Source organism: Corapipo altera, unplaced genomic scaffold (assembly GCF_003945725.1).
Source record: "Corapipo altera isolate COAL_440 unplaced genomic scaffold, ASM394572v1 69, whole genome shotgun sequence".
NCBI lineage: Eukaryota > Metazoa > Chordata > Aves > Passeriformes > Pipridae > Corapipo > Corapipo altera.
In genome coordinates this window covers 5,398,311-5,419,375 of record NW_020884908.1, presented here as the reverse complement: position 1 = coordinate 5,419,375, position 21,065 = coordinate 5,398,311, and the positions used below count along the sequence as shown (strand labels likewise).

The window sequence follows — 21,065 nt, the reverse complement described above, 5'->3', positions numbered from 1 at the left end:
CGTGAGGTTTTAACTTTATCTTTGACTGAATCTCTTTTGCAGAAGTCTAGAAAGCATAAACTAATGTAAGTGTATTTATGCAGATGGGTTTTTCTGATAAATGAAGAAAACTTCTGTGTTCTTTATTACCTAGGGGAAGATGCATCTCTGCCTATAACGAGTGGAGGAAGCTACCAAGTGCTGGTGAACAATGTGTTTTATTTTACACAGCGTGTGGTAGATAAGCTTTGGCAGGGCATGTTCAACAAAGAATCCAAGCTTCTTGTGGACTTCATAATCCAGCTCATTGCACAGGTAACAGTGTTGTTCTATTAGCCTACCTGCAAAACCATTTTTGAAGGTTAGGTTGAAATGCATGGAGTGGTGTCACGAAGCAACGGGCTAGTGACACATGTCAGGTCAGCATAGAAATATGCTTTTCTTCCCTAGGCTTCCTCTCTCTTTACTGAGCTTTCTTAGCTCATCTTGTCAGTGTGGAGTGCTTTAATATGGACAGTTGAGTAAAAACTGCTCTGAGATGACATTATTTTTTAGAAATCCACCAAAATAAACAAATATACCTTGCAGGAATTTTGGGAAGCTTCCTAAATTTACCTTGATGTTTTTGGAAAGCCAGTGTTCTCCTCATATACTTTTATTGGAGATTGTTAGAAGACTGTTACTGTTAGAAATTAGCAGCATCTTTATAGATGTTAAAATTATAAATGTATTATCATTAATGTAATTTTTGTCCTTGAAATTCATGGAATTGACACTTTTGGTAAAATACCAATTGTGAAAAATGAGCATGGGTCAATTCAAGGAAAGATTTTGTGCCAGTAAAATGATTTTCTGCTGCTATCTGATCATGATTTTTTTGTTCCCCATCAGTCAAAAAGAAGATCTCAGGGACTATCGCTGGATGCCATTTATCACTGCCTGAACAGAACCATCTTGTATCAGTTTTCAAGAGCGCACAAAACTGTTCCTCAGCAAGTGGCTCTCCTGGATTCCCTAAGGGTCCTTACTGTGAATAGAAACTTAATTTTGGGACCTGGGAATCATGATCAAGAGTTCATCAGCTGCCTGGCTCACTGCTTGATTAATCTGCATGGGGGAAGGTAAATATCTCAGACAGGAGTTCATTCCAGAACCAGGGCTGTGAAGTACGAAAATGTCCTGTTCTTTCTCAGTAATGGCACTCACCTTGAAAATACGTCAGCAAATTCTGGATAACTGGTTGTAACTTCCCAGCCAGTGAATTACAAACAGGCTGAAGAGATTCATTTTGAAACAAAATCAGGTTTGAAGATCCTGGGTATAGAGACAGGTTTTACATCCTTTTACAGAGGTATTTTAAAATGCTGACAAGTGTTTATCTAACCATTTTGGTGTTATCCTTTTGTAATTTGAAATGTTTTAAAGATAGAAACACTGGTGCTAGGTAATTAATAAAGGTCCCATCACTTGATTTATTGCCTATTGAATCATTTCATACAAATTCTGTATCTTAATTCTGTACAGCATTGAGTAAGTCCAGTCATGCATTAAATCAGGTGTCCATGACAGATGCTGTAGACACCCACTTTTCTGCATTGCTTCAAATGCCAGCCTGGCATTTTCATTTGTTCTTTCCAGAAAGATGCACAACTTGTGTTTCATCCAGAGACACTTGGCAAGCATCATCAAACCCTGTTCTCTATTTCTGGCCTCGTCTGTTTTGTGTTTCTTCAAATATAATCATCTTCCTCCAGTGACACCGGTGTCCATGGCATGTCATTTTTTCATAAACTTTCAGTTCAGATTGTGATCACAGATTGTCAGAACTCAAGTGGACAGAAGTGAAGCTACTTTGCTGTAGTAGCATGTATTAGTCTTTGTGATCCTGTTACAGGGGATCAAATGCTTTAGCTTGGTATGTTGCTGTTGTTTGTGTTGGTTTTTTTCTGGTGGTTGTTAATTCATTGTGTGTTTGTAGCAATGTTGATGGGTTTGGATTGGAAGCAGAAGCCAGGATGACAACTTGGCACATTATGATCCCTTCTGATATAGAACCAGATGGAGTCTACAATCAAGATGTCAGTGAAGGTAATCTGAGAGTGACAAAGCCACAGATGTCTCATAGTGGTACTTCTGTATTGTCATCACTAATCTTTTACCTCAGTTACTCAGGGCAGGGGGTTAGGGTGTGTGTGTACGTTACCCAGCTACTCTCTGGAAAGCTGTGTGGGCTATGTGTGTGTATAAAAATATATAAAACATTAATGAAAAGACACTTGGAAATACCAAGATAGACATATCCAGGATAAGTTAGTGTTTTGTTGAAGTAGTAGGAGCTATTTATTCTTGTCTGGACGTGCACCAGAATTAGAAATACTGCATTATATGCACTGTGTTAAATGCAATAGAAAGTGGGTTGGTATAAACTATAAAATTATTATTTAGTGGCATCCTCAGGATCTTCCACTCAAAAGAAATGTATGAACTAGCTGTGGAAGAAAATATTCAGTGATTTTTTTTTTTTTCTTACATATGTATGTTTAATATTTGTGCATGTATGTACTTAGACATACAGTCCTGTAAAAATACTCAAGCATAATGTATGTATGAAAAACATACATAGAGGCACAGACTTCTTTAAGGTTTGTTTCAATCCAATTTTGTTAATAGATGGATGTGGGAGATGAACCACAACTAATCAGAGCCAGCATTTCAAATTCACGGGGGAAAAATGGCCAAAGTTAATTGATAGCATGTTAATGGCAAAAAGAAAGACAGTCTGACTAAAGGCATTTCACATGTCATGCAAGAGAGAAAGAAACTAGAATATAATTGCAGAAATTATTCATTTCACTACTGTAAAAATACCAGTTCTGTAAGCACTGTAGAGAGCTTGCTGTTTGTGATGTTGTACTTACGCAGGTCGCCAGCTTCTTTTAAAAGCCATAAACAGAGTGTGGACAGAGCTTATCCACAGTAAAAAACAAGTTTTAGAAGAAGTTTTCAAAGTGACTCTGCCTGTCAATGATCGTGGCCAAGTGGACATAACTGTTGCAAGACCTTTTATTGAGGAAGCGAGTTTAAAGTGTTGGCAAAATCATTTGGGTAAGTATAACCGAGGATTCGTTTGTCCTGAATGGTAGATTTCTTAGGAGTGAACCTGGCAGGTAGAGGGACCCCTCTTGAGCATGTCTGGATAAAGCCTGCAAACTCTTGGTCTAGTGATAAGATTGGAAATGGGTGACTGAGTGGTCCTTTTCTAGCAGCAGTGATGCTATAGCTACTTCTTGGCTCAGAAATCTGTTCAGCATAGGAAGCAGTTTTCCAGGAAAAGGACCTGGGAATCCTGGTGGACAACAAGTTAAAACAAGTTAGTTCTGTGCCCATATAATAAAGAAGGTCAACTGATGCTTGACTGAATTAGCAAGAGTTTGGACAGCAGGTAATAAAGTGCCATAGATGTGACTCCTTTGATGATTACACAGTTCTGAGGTAATTGAGGTAAACTAGATGTATGGAAAGAATTTCTGGGAACTCTCTGGAATGCTTGTTTTTTCAGTCTCTGTATTTCTAGATGTGCTTTGTCTCTGGCTGATGTTTGCTCTGTTTTCCAGTATCTCCCTGATAGTATATTTGCAGAAATGTTTTGAGTGGAGTTAGGCCTTTTTGACACAACAGAAAAGGTTGGGGTTTTTTTTAAAAAAACAACTGTAATGGGGATGGCTGTGGAAATACCTAAAAAGCGCTCCCAACACTTTGTTTTTCAGCTCATGAGAAGAAATGCATCAGTAGAGGGGAGGCTTTGGTTCCCACCACACAGTCCAAACTTTCACGAGTTAGCAGTGGCTTTGGCCTCTCTAAACTAACTGGTTCCAGGAGAAACCGCAAGGAGAGTGGGCTGAATAAACACAACCTCTCTACACAGGTAATTTCTGTCAATTAATAACATGCAGTCTAAAATCCAGCAGTGTATGTTCAGGGCTTGTGATAAATATCCCAGTGGAGGGAATCTTGTAGAGTGTGAAGTGGTATCTGGTGCTTGGTTTTCTTTCCCTTTTTTGACTGTCCAGACTGGGCATCTTGCTGCTGTGTGTCCTCATCTACTAGGTCCATCTGCATATCTGTAACATTAAGCCAAGAGTTAAACTTTTTGTTGTTGGTGAGACTGCTCAGGTGCTTCTGGATACGTGTGTGCTTTATGGCTTTGCTAATCTGGGTCTTCAATTCAGTTTGCACTACTGCCCTGAAATGGAAGCTGTGAGGCAGATGTTTGTCCTCTTTTCCATCCTGCCCCCAAGATTATGTGGTTTCAGAATAATCCCTTATGACCATGCATGTATCATGACCAAACAAATGCTGTTTGTGCTGATTTTATCGTGCTACAAAGAAGAGTTCAGAAAAGCAACATGTGATGGTAGAAGTGGACATTCGCTTTACAAACCTGCTTGCTTAAAAAAAATAATTTAAAAAGAAGTCCAGAGCAGAGTAGCACAGCAGGGGTGCTGGTGCTCTCAGTAGAACTGTACCTAATGGGGCAGTGCAAAGAGTGTAAATTATTTGGGGCATTGAAAACAAAGGAAAGAGGGGTTTGAAAGTTTTAGAGGATTAAGTTCTTATTGTATTTAGTACTTGAAACACTGGGGACATGTTGGTTCAAGGTGTATTCCTGTCACAAGGAAATGTTTAACTCCCGTTGACTTAATCTGAGTTTGTGTCCTCTGGAAAAAAACACGTTCCTAGTTTTCTTTCTGATCTGCAAACTAGCCAATAGGTTTGATAAAACAAAGAATTCTCAGTGCTCTGTCCTTTTCCTGGTGAGCAGGCATACACTGAAAGGGAAAGGGAAGAAACTCACCAAGAGCTGATGGGAACTGTTGCTGACTGTGTCAATAGAGGAAGCAATAATTGAAAACAGGCATATTGTGGGACAGAGTAAGGAGGGAGGGTATCTTGAGGATTTCCAGCAAACAAGGGAGCATCCACAAAATATTACTTATAAGGAAACAGGGAAAAGTAGTAATATTTGTCAGTGCCAATGTTTGGCTGTTTGGGAATGTTCTGAGCTGTTAGTCATGTGTTTCAAATATTTTCCAAATGTTTGCTGGTTTTTTTTTTAAAGGATAGTCCTACATGTAATTTTATCACCTTTAAAAAAAGGAACAAAATAAGAAAACACCGAACAAAAACTTAAATACTGCTGCGTGCAGCAGTTTGAAATTCATCATCTAAGTAATTTCTTTAAATGAACTATTATTTGCAAGCAAGTTTAGCAAGGTAATGAATTCATACACCTTTTCGTACACATTTATTCATACACATTTTCATTCAAACAAAATCTTTATGAAGTGTCATTCTGTCTGTTCTCTTGTCTTTGTATTAGGAAATTTCCCAGTGGATGTTTACTCACATTGCAGTGGTTCGGGACCTGGTTGATATGCAGTATAAAGAATACCAGGAGGTATGGTGGCTTAGAGGATTAATTACCTGACACTGCTACTTTGGTCTGTTAGGTTATGCCAATACCATTTCTGGCATCATGGGGCTTGTAAAATATTGGCTTGTCATAGGTGAAACACTTGAATGTTTAGATAGAGTTGTTATTTTTAAGGGATTTTTAAGTGCAGTCAAATAAACAAATGAGGAAACTCGTTTTGATCTGGTTGTAGATTAAAAGTCTTGTAAAGAAGCTTAAATAGTCTTTCCTTAGAAGTGTAAAGAAAAAAATAAAACAGGGAACAAAAAGAGAGAGATTGGAAATATACTATCTTTCTAAAACATTATAGAAAAGGAAGAGAAGATGTGGAGAAGCATAAAATTTTCTGGTGTCATGGAGTGATGATAATTGGCTGCTCTGTGCTTTCCAGAATGAAATTGTTGCACCCTGTGGTTTCTTCCAAACATTCTCAAAGACATTTGGTTCAAAGTAGTTGCTGAGCTGCGTGCTTATATAAATCTTAAGAAATCAACCGCTGAGAGAAACAAGTCATTGAAAGCAATTAGTTAAAAAAAAAAACAACCACCAAACTCTGCTTCATTAAACTTCTCTCTACAGTGCAAATATAGGCAGGAAGACCTCCAGAACAATTTCATTCTTAAAATCCTTTTCAAATTCAGAGTGGTTTAGTGTTAACATTTCTTTCATGTTTGCCATTTAGAAGTATATTCAATTAACAGTGCAAACCAAAAAGCAGAGCTTTTACCTTCTTCTTTTCTTTTTTTTTTCTTTTTTTCCCCTTTCTTTTTTTTTTATTTTAACAAGATTACAGTATGACCCCTGCTTTTATGGTAACTGACACCAAAAATACTAGAAAACGGTGCCGGAATTATGACTTACTACTTGTTTTTCTGCAGTGTGGTGGAAATGTCTCTGCTCATATCAGAGACAGGTTTAAAAGCCTCGCTCCTGATTCATTTACCAATGTCTTTGTGTTCAGCGTCAGCAGAATGCATTAAAATACGTGACAGAGGAGTGGTCTCAGATTGAATACGAGTTACTCCGAGAGCGAGGTTTGTGGGGTCCCCCCATTGGCTCCCATCTGGACAAGTGGATGTTGGAGATGACTGAGGGTCCCTGCAGAATGAGGAAAAAGATGGTGCGAAATGACATGTTTTATACTCAGTATCCCTACATGCCTGAAGCTGAGCAAGAAACAAACTTGCTGGTAGGTGTTCAAGAGTTTGTGATGGATAGTTTTATGTCCTGTTTTTTTTAATATAAGTTTTTCTTAAGAAATGTGTTTTGCTCTGCTGGTATTACGTGGTATTCTGTCTGTATGTCCTAAATGCTTGGTGAAGTCCAGGTGTTCCTCATAGTGTGTTTAGGGGAGGGACTGAATCACTTGGCTCAAAACTAAACGAACTTGAAGATTAGCAATTGCTACATCAGGTGAGGTATGCTGAGTGTTCCTTCCAGCAAACAACACAGGCACCTTCACAAGCCTCTAGAGGCTGAGAAGTACCATAACTATGGGAGATTTCAGTCTGAGCTCTCATCCTTGTTCTAAATAATGTGGTAAACAAGAATCTGGGGGAAAAAAAAGGAAAAAAACCCAAACAGGATATGGGCCTTGGTCTGTGAAATCTATTTTCACCCGTCTGTGATTATGAAGGTGGGCTGTGTAGCAGAAATGTGTGTGGCCTTTGAAAGCTTGGCAGTTAGCTCCTTTTCGTTTTGGAGCACAATTTTTAAGAAATGGAGCAGTCTTTATTGTGTCTTTTTAGGTATATGTATATGCAGGCAGGAATTTTTTTCCTCAAATTAAGCCTGAGTGTCAAAGTACTTAAAACAAGTCAGTCATAGCAGTCAGTCAGTTTTAAACCATCAGGTATATTTTGCCTGCTTGTGATCTGACACACAGTAGCTGTGGTGACAGTCTAGTTCACATGAAGTAGAGAACATGCCATCATGCATTCTTCTCAAAAGTGTTCTTTCTCTGATGCTTATGTAATTGATGCCCTGTTTTCAGTCTGACTTCTCAAGCAGACTTCCTGAGACATCTGATGATACCATTCCTCAAAAGGTAAAGAAACAAGTACACTGACTGAAAGAATGTAAAATAAATACAACTTTTTTTCCTCCTGCATGTTAGGCAACCTTAACAAGGCTTCTACATTTGGCTTTCAACTTGCTCTTTCAGTACATAATTCCAGGCCTAAAGGTTTTTTCAGTAATCACATTAGAAGACGTTACTGTGCTTTCCTCAACCTTCACCTAATAAAACTTTCTGTAGATCTTCCCTTCTTTGCTGCACACTAACAGGCTGTGTTGGGCTTTGCTACCACTGTTCTCACTGTGTGAAGTGTTGTGGCTTTGGGGTCTGAACTAATGGTCAGTGGAACATGTTTAGTAATGGGCAACACGATCACTGGGAAGCACTTAGTGGGAAAGTGTTTCTTTCTAAGAGAGGATCTGGTGAGCATTTTTTCTCCTTTTTGGCCATAATGGGCTGTAACAGGCCTACTTCTGTTAAAGCCCTTATTAATTTTGTCTTAGCTGGCTCTTCTCAGTTTTACTATTAATGAAATATACATATTTGTTTAAAAGGCGTGAATCCTGCCTTGAAAAGACCTGCTTGGAAGTGGCTTTTCTGCAGTATTACTCTTTTCAGTATTATGTGCTTCTCTGTTAATTAGATTTACAGTCTTGCCCATCACTAAGTACAATGTGTAATGTGCATTCACTCATTTTGAATTACTGTCAACAAGAAACTAATACATATAAATGGAAGTAATTCTATGATACAGAATATCTAATATAAATTGTTACTGTTGTCCTTTCTTCATCTTAGCAGTGCTATTTAGGATTTCTCTTTCTAGGCTATAGATAAATTGTTTCCACAGGAGTTTTAAGCATTGTCTGAGTGGCATTTTTGTGGTGAGAAGGAGTGAAGGCTTGGCTGAACATAAGTGAGCAAATTAGATCACAGTGCCTTAAATTTTTTATTTTGGGAACAGCCAGTTTTACATGAAATAATAAATCTCCATCTTGCTGATCTTAATCACTTTGTCACCCCAAGCATCAACTTGTAATAAAATTAGTTTGATTTTGATTTTTTTATGAGTCGTTTAGTTTCCCACTATACTGTTACACAGTTAAACACAAAAACCCCCAGTAATTTCTTATTTTAGGTATGTCCAGTTAATACTGCAAAAGTGGAGAAGAGAAGATCTTTACTTAAGTGGCAGTGATATTCTACAATTCTGCATAATGTAAAGCACTGAACTGGATTTGTAATAATAGTATTTTGTCATTATCCCAACCTAATTTTGAAATTCAGGGGAGATAATGCTGCAAAACAAAAGAAAAATTATTGTGATGGAGAACTGAACAAATTGTAAAAACTTTCTAGAGTTTGAGTGTGGGGTTAAACAGTAGTCAGAGAAGAAATTTTCCAACTGCAGTATAAAATCAATGGGTTTTCATCATCATGTTTCAATTTTGGGAAGACCCTTGGCTCTCTAATAACACTTTTATCTTCACCTGTATTTCCTGTGATCATTCTAACATTAATTGTCCTCATTTAGTTCTTCTGAATGTTGCTTCCATAATCAAGTGAGGAACATAAGAATTAGGATGTGATGGGGAATGGGATGGACAAGAGGGAGAAAAAACACCACAGACACACAAAAAATTCCAAACCAAAACAACAAACCCTCAGCAAAACAAAAACCCCCAAACCAAAAGAAAAGACCAAAAATACCACCCAAAGGTACAAACAGTGCTCAAAGAATTGCTTCAGTTAAATGCATACTCTTGTGCCAGTCTCCTGCCCATGAACCATAAGAATCTTTACCAAAAAAAGGAACAACTGAATTAGTGAAGAATTTTTGAACCTTAAAGCAGAGCCCTTTAGTGCTTTTAGTTCATATCAACTTCCACGTATCTATATCTTTCCTTGAGGCAATTTTTTATTCAAAGTATTACCTTACAAAGAAGTCAACTGTCTAACAAATAAGCTGCATATGTTGTAGGGAGTTATGAAAGGTGATGAAATGACCATCTGATCAATCAGTTTTAAGCACAAGAATCCCAGCCTTTCATGTCAGTTCATAACATACTGGCCACACTTCTTATTTCCCATGTTGTAGGTTTATCTGTAGGCTTTTCTGCAACCCCACTATTACTTGAGTGGCTTAGTAGCTACCTTGCAAATTAGCTGACAGATCAGGTCTCCTGAGGAGCCCTTGTTCTGTATATGTGTTGGTGTATGACTGAGCACGCACAAAGCACTTGATGGGCATGCACTGTGCTGCACCCCCTGTTCCTGAAACTCCTTCCCTGAGTGAGGAGTCGACTGACCAAGCAATTTCTTCAATTATTTCCAAGAAACCTGCTCGTTACCGTAGAGCCATAAGCTATGACAGCAAGGAGTACTACATGCGCCTGGCTTCTGGAAACCCTGCAGTCTTCCAGGATGCTATTGAAGAGAATACAGTGGGTGAAACAACTCAGCAGGAACCAGAACATGGGGAGGACACTATTGCAAGAGTCAAAGGTTAGATCATTTGGTTTGTCCTGAACTGTTTTATTGAAATTTATCTGCCTTTATATCTTCTCGTGCATTTGCATAAAGATAAGCATAAGGAACCTGTAGGACTCTTGTTTTTCTGTCTTGGCATTAGGTCAGTAATTTGAAAGATGATAGATTTTGTGAAGTTGATTTTTTATGTTTCAGGGTTTTATTTATCTGTACCTGTTCTTCTTTTCCAGGCCTGGTGAAGCCTCCCCTGAAACGATCTCGCTCTGCTCCTGATGGAGGAGATGATGAGAACCAGGACCAGTCACAGGATCAAATTGTTGAGGGGAGTTCAATTGATGAAGAGGAGAAGACTGACAATACAACTTTGCTTCGACTTCTTGAAGAAGGAGAGAAGGTACTGTGTACTTCAAACCCACTAAGAACTTACTGCATTGGAATTTCTGCATTACATGTCACAAGTTTGAATAATGTCCTATATAACTTCCCTGATCCTCAGCTGAATTTGCTGTATATTTCATCAGTTTCTTCCTTGAAACCAAATGTGGGCTTTGGTTCAAAGAGATCCTGACCTTGAAAACCCTCTACTGAGAACGTTCTTTTCTTTTAACTTATGCCTAAAAGGGAAAAATGAACATGTCCTGAAATGAAAGCTATGAGCTATCCCATGCTTGGAATATAGTGTCAACTTATTAAGTCTGGACAGAAAATATACAGAAAATATAAATGCTGAACTTGGCACACTGTCTATAATTAATTGTTCTCTTCATTAGAATGAAAAAGATTGATAACTAGTATTTTATCCCCAAGAACAACTGATTTACCATGCTGTATATTTAAACTTTGTCCATCTGAAGTATACCAGTAAATACAGTTGTGATCATAGTTGAGTGGTCTACAGGTTCTGAAATATGTTCAGGAAGCATAGTGCAAGTGGATAAATTGATAAAGAGATAAATTATATCATATTGAGAAGAATTTCTTTAACTCCCTCCCCAGTTGCTACTTGCAGGCATTATCTCTGATTAAGGACAAAAATGACAGGATTTTCACTGTATGTACAAGTAATAAAGGTCTGTGGCTTGTTCTAACAAGGCAGTGGTCTGACCCTGAGCTCATTAATGGGTTTTCTCTAAGTGTTTGCCTTTGATTACAGATCCAGCACATGTACCGCTGTGCCCGAGTCCAGGGCCTTGACACCAGCGAAGGGCTGCTGCTCTTTGGGAAGGAGCACTTCTATGTCATTGATGGATTCACCATGACAGCCACCAGAGAAATACGGGACATCGAGACACTGCCTCCTAAGTGAGTGGATTAACAGAGTTTCCTCAGTCTTTAATAGCTGAGCAAGAAGTATTTAATGAGATTTTTGACAAGTCAACTCCAAAACAATGTAAGGTGCAGGAAGAATTCAGGTGCAATTTCCTCTGTGCTTATAAATTGCTCAGTGTAGTATGGTATATTGTGAAAATCAGATTTTTCTGTAACTAGACTCTTACGAATTAAGAGAATAATTCTTTTAATTTCTCTTATTTTTAATCACTTCTCTCTTGCCTGTTTATGTTGATTTACAGGATGCATGAGCCAATCATACCTAGAGGAGCAAGGCAAGGACCAAGCCAGCTGAAAAGAACTTGCAGCATTTTTGCATATGAAGATATCAAGGAAGTGCATAAAAGGAGATACCTTTTGCAGGTAACTTGGACACTGTATTTGGATTGAGGAGACAACTTTGAAGTTTTATGACAGTGTTGTCATTTTTAAAAGCTAAAACCAGTATGTAACTCGTCAGTATTTGGAAAGTGAAACTATTCACTGTGTTGAAGTGTTTAAATTGGGCGTCCTTGTTGGCTCACCCTGGTTATTGTGTGTGTCAGTGACTGTAAGTGGTCCAAAAATAAGACATCTGGCTGCGCTAAGCAAAGTCTACTTCTCCCTAACTTGGTGCCAGATGTAGTATGACTTAGCTGGTCTGCACCTCCAGAGGTGACAAGTTAGCATTGATATGGGTTTGTCCTCTTTGTTTTCAGCCAATTGCAATTGAAGTTTTCTCAGGGGACGGACGAAACTATCTTCTAGCTTTCCAAAAGGGCGTTCGAAACAAAGTTTATCAAAGGTATTGTAAAAAAAGTTGGAACATTTAATATGAGTATTTGCAAATGTCTGCATTGAGCCGTTTTTGATGCCTGGTAGCACCTCAGTGCTGCACGAAAGAACCACTAGAAGGCGCTAAATGCCTTCAGCGAGAAACCTGCCGTTTGATTTTGTTGATGTTCTGTAGCAGACTCACAGCAAAGTCTGTAACGGTACTAAATAAGCTCTGATTCTCAGGAGATGACATACCCAGGACAGAAACACTAATTGTAATCTCCTTTTCACTGCTGATGCAGGTTTCTGGCTGTGGTGCCATCTCTGACCGACAGCTCGGAGTCGGTGTCTGGGCAGAGGCCAAACACCAGCGTAGAGCAAGGGTAGGTGACTCTGTTCCTCACAAGCTCTAGAGCTCATCGGTTTCCAATAAATGACGCTTGCATTAATGTCAGGATTATCTGGGGAGTTCTGCAACCTCCGTTTATAATTGGACATCACCAAAATAAGTAACTACTGATGATGTGCTCCAGTTACTTTTAAGTGTATTTAAAACAGACACACAAACAAAATGACACAAAATGTCAAAATGAAACAAATGACAAAGAAAATGTCATTGGCAGCATTGGTGTATCCTCTTACTAGTTAATTTAGAGTTTCAGGATTAATGTTGTCAGCATGCAGATACATTGTGAAAAGAATTAGAGTGCTGAAGCCATTAGATGTGTCCAAGTTCTTAAAAATATTTCATGCAGTAGACACCACTGGCACTGAATTGCATGGTTAACATGCATAATTTTTACAGTATGTGTTTAGAAGTAAAAAAGAGTACTGCTAAAGACCCATTTTTCTAATTGTTGCAATTTACAAGTTTTATTCTTGAAACTTTGGATTGTCTTGTGAAGACGTAAGCCAGATCTTACTGTGAAGTCAAACAATGCACGTTCTTCTTCCCATTAGGTCTGGCTTGCTTAGCACTTTAGTGGGAGAAAAATCTGTTACTCAAAGATGGGAAGTAAGTATGAAAATTTTAGGGATTATTTTATATTAAATTCTACATTTTGTAGTGATATGTAATTAATCAGTACACATAAGTTGCATCCTCTTATTCGAACAGCTGGAATATACTACTATAGAAAGTGTATCTCAGCATTTTAGTTTGTAGTATTTCATTATATCATCTTCAAATAGGAAATGATTGTGCCATTGAAAATGCAACTGGGGTGGGGGGAGGCAGTGGTCAAAGTAAGGTGAGCATTGTAATATTGAAATAAGTTTCATATGTCTGGGGAGAACACTGAACACTGACATTGTAGCCATTTGATTGTTGTAAAGTGAAAACTTTACAGTGCTGTTATCTGTCTTCTTTAAGAGAGGAGAAATCAGTAACTTCCAGTACCTGATGCACTTAAACACTCTGGCCGGCAGATCCTATAATGATCTCATGCAGTACCCTGTCTTTCCCTGGATCCTTGCAGACTATGACTCAGAGGTAAATGAAGTATCTTGTCAGCCTTGCCAGTAATCTTTTGTAAGTTGGAGGTTTTGCAGGTATTACAGTTGGCTCCTGCTCAGGTAAAACCAAGCATGGAACCTTTGTCAGTAGTTCTTTAATTCAGTCTATTTTGTTTCTCCCACTTATCAGTGGTAGGGTATGAGAGATTCTTGGCTGTCTCATGTGTGCAGGTCCTTGCCTGTGCTGATTTTACAGATATTACAGTACACAGATGAGGGCTTGGGATTTGTAGGGAGGCAGTTGTCTCTCTAGGTTGCATTAGTTCCTATAAACCTTTACATTAGCTTTTTTCTGAATATCCTGAGGTCTCCTAAGCCCACAGAGAAAGCATCCTTGTCCAGAAGGCTGTGGTAGGCGCTACAATGAAATCTGGCCCCACGGTGAAGAATTTGCTTCTGAAAAAGATGAAACATCCTATTAATGTCTTTGTGGTCAGGCATTGCTATCACCCAGACCATAATGTAAAATATTGTTAGGGTGCTTGTCGAGTATTCAGGAACAGAATTAGGGAGAACTGGGGACAGAATGAGGGGAGCAGGATAAAAATTATCCAGAGTCCAGATGTGATTTAAAATAAAACACACTGACTCTCTTGGATCAGACTGAAGGACTGTTTAAAGCATATCCAACATTGCACCTGCTGTGTGTGTCAAAAGCAAAGATAAGAGGCTCAGGAGGTATGTGGCATTAAATATAGTAATCAACAGTATTGAAAGGGTTTGATTTGGTTTGGTTTTATAAAATTGTTGTCTGCTTTATTTTTAAAGGAACTGGATCTTACAAATCCCAAAACATTCAGAAACCTGGCGAAGCCCATGGGAGCTCAAACAGAAGACAGGTTAGCCCAATACAAGAAGCGATACAAAGATTGGGAAGATCCCAATGGTAAGTACTGATCCATCCTTCAGGAAGAGCAGAGGGAGGTGTGCCTGTCATGTCATGGGAGAGACTCATGCATTTTTACATTATGGGTAAAGAGGTCTGGATATGGATATGCAGAACTCTACTATGTTTTTTAGTGAGTGTCCAATGAACACTGAATTAGAGCAAAGGGGTATTGGTTTTCTTGCTGTTTGTTTTAAATACAAATTACAGGTTTTGTGTATATGTAAAAACGAAGACAAACAGTTGCATATTTAGAGGAGTTTAAAACTGTCTAAAGTCTGGAATGGGCAGGCACATGAAGCACAACCAACTGTCTGCTAATACAATTTGAGTGCTGTGTCATGAAAATAAGTACTAGAAAGAATGAGAATACTTCTGCATTAGCAGTATTGTACCTTTTTAATTTCTAATCTTAATGCATTTTTTTGGCTAAAGAAACAGCAGTTTGTTGACTAAAAAAAAAAACCAAGAATGAGATGCAATTAAGCTAGATATTCATGATTGTAGAGCTTCCTTTTATATTGAAAAAAACCCTTTTGTTTGGCAAAGCAACTCTTCTTATATGTTTTTATCAAAGACAGAGACCTGTTTAACTACTGCAGTGCTGTTCTGTATCAAACACAACAGAAGGTGGCAGAGACATTCATTTCTGGAAATGTATCAGTATTTTCTAAGTGTATTTGTAAAGACTTTTCACCAGGAAATTAAGAAAGTGAAAGCTGTACAGAATCTGTAGCCAACAATTCTGATATGTATTTCTGCCTAAGGCTTTAATTCCACAGTAACCGATAAGTCTAAAAGTAAAGAAAAAAAATTCACAGTTTTTTTAAAAAATGTTTCTTCAGCAGAAATCTCCATGGCTGCACTGCAACGTTTCAATTAGTTAAAATAAAAAATGACTAACCATTCAGTATTGCTTTGCAGAGGCCCACTGAATTAGGGCTACTGGACTGCAGCCAAAACTCAAGGGATGACCTTGACAAAATATAAAGCTTTCAGATTTCTGAGAATGAAAATTACAGATTCCAATTTTAAATGTGACCATGGTCACAGAGTAATTAAAATACTGTACTAATTCTTTTTTTCTAGTCAGTACCGAATCTGTCAGGTAACTGCTTTATTTATTCTATATTTTTGATGTTTGATCTGTAGGGGAAACCCCAGCTTATCACTATGGGACCCACTATTCATCAGCCATGATAGTGGCTTCCTACCTTGTCCGGATGGAGCCTTTTACTCAGATTTTCTTACGGTTACAGGTAAAAATTACATCACTTCATATTTCTTGCCTGCGTGTATTTCAGACATAACTGAAAAATATGATCAGTCAGCTTTGTTTTCATCAAATATCGTGGGAGAAATGCCTTTTGGCAGAGTTGTTATTGCCTGGCAGGTTTTTGATGTGTCTTTTAAAAAGATATAACGAAATACTGTATGTTGTTGAAAGAATCATATGCCAGTTGTTTAGTTCTGTGCTGCAGATGTTGAAAGATTTTTATTTTAAACCAGTATGTTTATCCAAAGAGATATTTTAGTACTGAGTGTTAAAATAAACAAAAGTTTGCAGGTCCTGGAATTGTTTGCCAGATTGATGGGTAATGCATTTTGTAATATTACATATCACATATTTTCCTAGGCAGAAGCCATCAGGCAAAAAAGATTTGTGTTTCTCTGTAAGAGACTGAAGTCAGACTAGATATCTCTTTTCTTTAAGTTTTGTATATCTGTATCTCAGTGCTCCATGTTTACTATTATTGTGTATCAAAAAGTAATGCAGCTGATCAAATCCGTTGTGTTAGAGGAAGAAATGTGCTACATTCTAGTGTCTTTATTAGGCAGAGGATGCTCTGATTTGCCTTCTTGGTAAAACCTGCTGTACTGAGAAATAACTCTGATGCTGGTGTGCCTCTGTTTCTGTCCCTCAGGGCGGTCACTTTGACCTGGCTGACAGGATGTTCCACAGCGTGCGCGAGGCCTGGTACTCAGCGTCGAAGCACAACATGGCAGACGTGAAGGAGCTCATCCCAGAGTTCTTCTACCTCCCTGAGTTCCTGCTGAATTCCAACAATTTTGACCTAGGTAGGCAATAAGAGCTTGATAGCATCTCTGTGGTGTGAGAACAGTGCCAGACAGTCCAACATGAGATAAAAGCATTTCCTGATACAGGCAGAACTGAAAGGTGACTTGCACATTCTGACATGAAAGCAAAAGCAGGAGTACTTAAGGTATTTCCTGATACTTTTTGTTTATTCAGTACTGTATTTACAAGTCTGAATGATTCAGAACTCATCTTTTCACTGGGAAGAGTGTAGCAGGAGTTGTTCTTTCCACTGTGATACCTCAGATTTATTTTTTCAGATTTATCACTTAAGATATTTTCTCAAACAGTAAGTGTTCATTTTAAGCAATTCAAAGTTCGTTCTGAGAATTGCTGAACAAGTCACTGAAATACCCAGAAATATTTTTGTTTGAAGTGGTTTTAGTCGATTTGGGGGGGGTTGGTTCCATTCAAAATGCACAGATAATCATATTTTAGTTGTAGTTTCTCTACTTTGTATTTTTCTTCATGTAACTTGCTACTCCATGATGGTGTTCACCATCTTTGTGTGCTTATTTGTGTGCTTAATTTTTTAAACTTTGCAAAATCTGTTTGGCAGTCTTCACTTTTAGAACTTTGTTTTAAAGTATTCCTAATGGTTTTGTTGAAATGTCACAGCTTTTGTGACAGTGATACTCAGCAGAAATCAGATATCACACCTGTTCTCTGTAGGACGTGTGTGTTATTTAGGGTTTTTTGTAACTCTTAACAGTGGCATTAAGCTCTTATATTCTGAGCTCGTGCTGTGAACCTAACAAGCAACAGAACAAGAACATAACTGAGAAGTCTCACCAAGTACATTTTTGGTAATCACAATATGCCCCTATTTAATGCTCAGAGTGGGAATGGGGCTGTCCAGGGCAGGATGAATGTATTGTACCCAGACCATGCCCAGGAGAATCACCTATATCCTTGGACATGGAGCTTGGGGGGATACCAGTTAACTGCTCATTGTTAAGAAATGAATATTTAACCTGTATTCCTATGATGTGTAGCCATTCTCATGGGTAGAACAATAATTCCATTACATGACACAGAATGTTTGTATTGTGATGTTCCACCAGGGTCTATCAGTACAGTTTGCTGTTACACTGTCTCATACTGGGCTTTATTTTCTTTAAAACACACTCATTTGACATGTCATTGCTATATACATGCTAAACAGATGCCAAATACAGGTTATTGTCCTCTCTTAAATTGGGACCAGCACGTTTATTTCAGTTTTCCTCACAGAATGAGAACAATGAAATCAAACAGAAGATAAGAAAATGACCTTGCTGTGCTGATTCCTCTGTGTACAAAATGGGCAGCTGCTATGGTAGCAGTTCCCAGTAGCAGGGTTGTCTGCTTGGGTGGGAGCTAAACTGGCACAACAAGGTTCTGACTGTGCAGTGATCACAGAGGGCTGTTTTACTGGCTGGTGTTTGCATTAACTTTTCATGCATGGCAGTGGATCTTTCCCATGACAGGAAGAGAAAAGCAGAAATTTACTTAAATAGAAAAATGGAGAAAATAATCATGTTCCAAGAGCACTTAACAGAGAAACACAGAGGTTTTGAATTCAGACTGTACATTACAGCATTGTGAAGACTGAGGATGTGTAATCTAATCAACACCACTAGCTAGAAGAATAATGTTAGTTTTGAAGACCATATGCTGAAACACTTCTTCAGAAAACTTAGCATGGAATATTTGAATTCTTCCTCCTGCAAGCCGTCTTGCATGAACAACCAAGGCAGAATTTTTCATGTTTTATTGCTTGACAGTTAAAAACAACATAGTATTTTAAAGAAAAGACAAAAATGGCTTCCTTTATGAAAGAAAGGTGTTACAATTTGAATTTTTTTCATAATATTTTTTCATGTTTGCTGTTGCAGTGCAGTTTCAGTGCTTCTCTCCAAGCTCTTGTTTTTGTTTTTGTTTTTTTTAATAGGTTGCAAACAAAATGGCACTAAACTTGGTGATGTCATACTCCCTCCGTGGGCAAAAGGAGATCCTCGTGAATTTATCAGAGTTCATCGGGAGGTAATTTGCACTTTAGTAATGACAATAGAAAGCCTCAGTTGGGACCTTCTGCTGCATATTAATCTGAGCTCGGTTTGTGTGATCACAGTTAGCAGCCAGTTTGTGAGTTCAGGGTTGATGGCTGATTGTTGTCAAGGTCTGTAGAACCAGCGTTTCCTCCCCTTCCTTTTCGGCCAGGGAGTACATTGAGGCAAGACTTGCTTCAGTGAAAAGCTGTATCAAAACATAACAAAACCATGTCAGAGTATGTTCTGCATTTTTCTTTGTGGCAGGTGTAGTAAGCTCAACCCATGACCAGTCTGTCTAGTTTTAATGCATGCCCTTTGAATTTCAGGCTCTGGAATGTGACTTTGTGAGTGCACACCTGCATGAGTGGATTGACTTGATCTTTGGCTATAAACAGCAAGGTCCTGCTGCAGTAGAAGCTGTAAATGTCTTTCACCATCTCTTCTATGAGGGGCAAGTGGACATATATAACATCAATGACCCATTAAAAGAGACAGCTACCATAGGATTCATTAATAACTTTGGACAGATACCAAAGCAGGTATACCCTTTGTAGAATTCTTATTTTGCGGTTAACACTTAAATTGAAATGTATTAATATGGAACAAGAAGGTGTTTTAGGAGTAAAACTTGTTCTTCCAGTGATATGAAATCATTTACATTTCTGTCATATATGATGCAATGATTAACTTTGCACTTTCCCTGTGAGATTAGAAATGTCTTTTTTTTCCCCTTTACATCCTTAAAGGCAAAATGAATTATAGCTCAACTCTAAAAATCAATATAAAAAAAAAAAGTATGTTCCTGCTGCAAAGTTAGAGGGGAGGAGTGAAAATGTAGTTTCAAAGGAAAGCCTAGTATTTAGGTATTTTAGGTTATCCTGTAATAAAATTATTTCTATAATAACTATGCTTTCTTTTTTTACACTAGTCTCTTCATGTTCCACAAGGCTTGGCCACATCTTTTATTTGAAGAATATGTTGCAAAAAATATTAAGACTTTAAATTAGGAAGATATGACTCTTGTAGGACAGCTGTAGTCGAGATAGACAGACACATTTTAAAGCTTTAAAGTTTTTGTTCTCTTTAAGAGATTAGATTTAATATTACATTTAATAGTTTGAAGTTTTACTTTGTGGGGTTTTAGGTTTGGGGAGATTGAGTGGGGTTTTTTTTGGTTTTTTTTTGTTTTTTTAATTGGGCATTTCTTTAGAGTCAGCAATTCACTGGGAACCCAACCAATGTGTTGGAAGCTTTAGACTCAGCTCTCAGCACTTAATGTTTCAGGACAGCCATGGGATATTTCCTGTGGCAACCCCACTGACAGCTATCTGTCTCTCACAGCTTGGAAGGAAGGCTAAGAACTGTTCATCTGTCTTCTGTGTCTTTTCTCCTTTTCCTTCCTTGCACTTTCTCAATAATCTAATTATGTAGTGGCTGCAGGGTTTTCTCCTCTTACATAATAACCAGTCACTGGGTTGTGATGATAATCAGACATGGCCCAGCTAAAGCCAGATGAACAGATAGGGGCGGGGCAGGGCAGTGGAAGAGCATTGCAGCTGAGTCAAAAGGTCTGCCTGAATCTTCCAATGCCTGTTGGATACAAATGTGGTGAGATCTACCAGAAACTGCATGAGGAAGTAAACTGCAATAAACTCAGGAAACTCAGAACTTCTTCCAGTCATTATTGGTGGGGAGTGCTCTTGGAGCACATTTTTATGTGACTGTTGAGTTTTTCTGTTACCCTCTGACTTTCCACAGAGGATCCAGGGCAGGCTGTCTCAGTGACATGGCTGCTCTACCCTTTTTCACTTCTTTGCTGCACGGAGATGTAACATGGGGACTACATCTTCTTTATCTCATCTCTTACACTAGTAATGCACCTTGTAGTTTGGTTTTACATTTTAAAAGTCTGTGATGCAAAACGCTGCAGAGCTGACGCTATGTTTATAAGAGGGCTCTCACCGACTGCAGCGGCCCTGAGATGCCACAGCCTGAGGGGCAGAGCAAAATGAATAAGCAAGAGGAACGGTCATTCAAAGGAGGGGTTGGGTTTTTTTGTTGCTGGAATTGGAGTTTTGAGACCCATTGTCCATGGGAAACACTGTATGATGGACCTTCTCTCTCAGTCCTCCCATAGCCCAGCCAGACGGGAGGCATGCTATCGTTCAGGGAGGGGGATGGCATGCAGGCCGTGTTGTTATTTGTACCCAAGGGGTTGGTGCAAGCAGTAGAAACATGTCTACACCGTCATAGTTCAGCTACCTCAGGCTTATGCATGTTCCCTCTGCTTTGGAAAGGCAAACAGGTAGCACATTTCAAGGGGCTCAAAGGAAAACAAGTTTCAGCATTGGAATTTCAGTTCTCCTTTCAGTGCTGTAGTAGCCTCTCTGTGAAAGAGCTGTTGAAATCTTGCAAAAAACCACTCTGTTTGTCAGTTACATATTGTAATACATAGCATCTACCACCTAAGGTGTTTGTTATTAATTTAT

The 21,065-nt window shown here is 38.5% G+C and overlaps 1 protein-coding gene across 8 annotated transcripts in view; it reads left to right on the top strand.

The window, feature by feature from the left end:
- Nucleotides 1-21,065, top strand: part of WDFY3 (WD repeat and FYVE domain containing 3) — a 133,699-nt gene that overhangs the window by 99,575 nt on the left and 13,059 nt on the right. For 6 of the 8 annotated variants that reach the window (XM_027652734.1, XM_027652727.1, XM_027652733.1 and 3 more), the window contains 21 exons: nucleotides 134-294; nucleotides 871-1,100; nucleotides 1,958-2,067; nucleotides 2,902-3,084; nucleotides 3,747-3,904; nucleotides 5,360-5,437; nucleotides 6,414-6,641; nucleotides 7,446-7,499; nucleotides 9,806-9,974; nucleotides 10,190-10,353; nucleotides 11,113-11,261; nucleotides 11,531-11,651; nucleotides 11,987-12,072; nucleotides 12,347-12,427; nucleotides 13,005-13,059; nucleotides 13,417-13,536; nucleotides 14,328-14,445; nucleotides 15,598-15,704; nucleotides 16,371-16,524; nucleotides 18,477-18,568; nucleotides 18,903-19,115. In XM_027652734.1, the coding sequence (XP_027508535.1) occupies nucleotides 134-294; nucleotides 871-1,100; nucleotides 1,958-2,067; nucleotides 2,902-3,084; nucleotides 3,747-3,904; nucleotides 5,360-5,437; nucleotides 6,414-6,641; nucleotides 7,446-7,499; nucleotides 9,806-9,974; nucleotides 10,190-10,353; nucleotides 11,113-11,261; nucleotides 11,531-11,651; nucleotides 11,987-12,072; nucleotides 12,347-12,427; nucleotides 13,005-13,059; nucleotides 13,417-13,536; nucleotides 14,328-14,445; nucleotides 15,598-15,704; nucleotides 16,371-16,524; nucleotides 18,477-18,568; nucleotides 18,903-19,115 (2,831 nt within the window). The remainder of the gene's footprint in view (nucleotides 1-133; nucleotides 295-870; nucleotides 1,101-1,957; nucleotides 2,068-2,901; nucleotides 3,085-3,746; nucleotides 3,905-5,359; nucleotides 5,438-6,413; nucleotides 6,642-7,445; nucleotides 7,500-9,805; nucleotides 9,975-10,189; nucleotides 10,354-11,112; nucleotides 11,262-11,530; nucleotides 11,652-11,986; nucleotides 12,073-12,346; nucleotides 12,428-13,004; nucleotides 13,060-13,416; nucleotides 13,537-14,327; nucleotides 14,446-15,597; nucleotides 15,705-16,370; nucleotides 16,525-18,476; nucleotides 18,569-18,902; nucleotides 19,116-21,065) is intronic. The other 2 variants (XM_027652732.1, XM_027652730.1) reach the window with 1 other exon arrangement.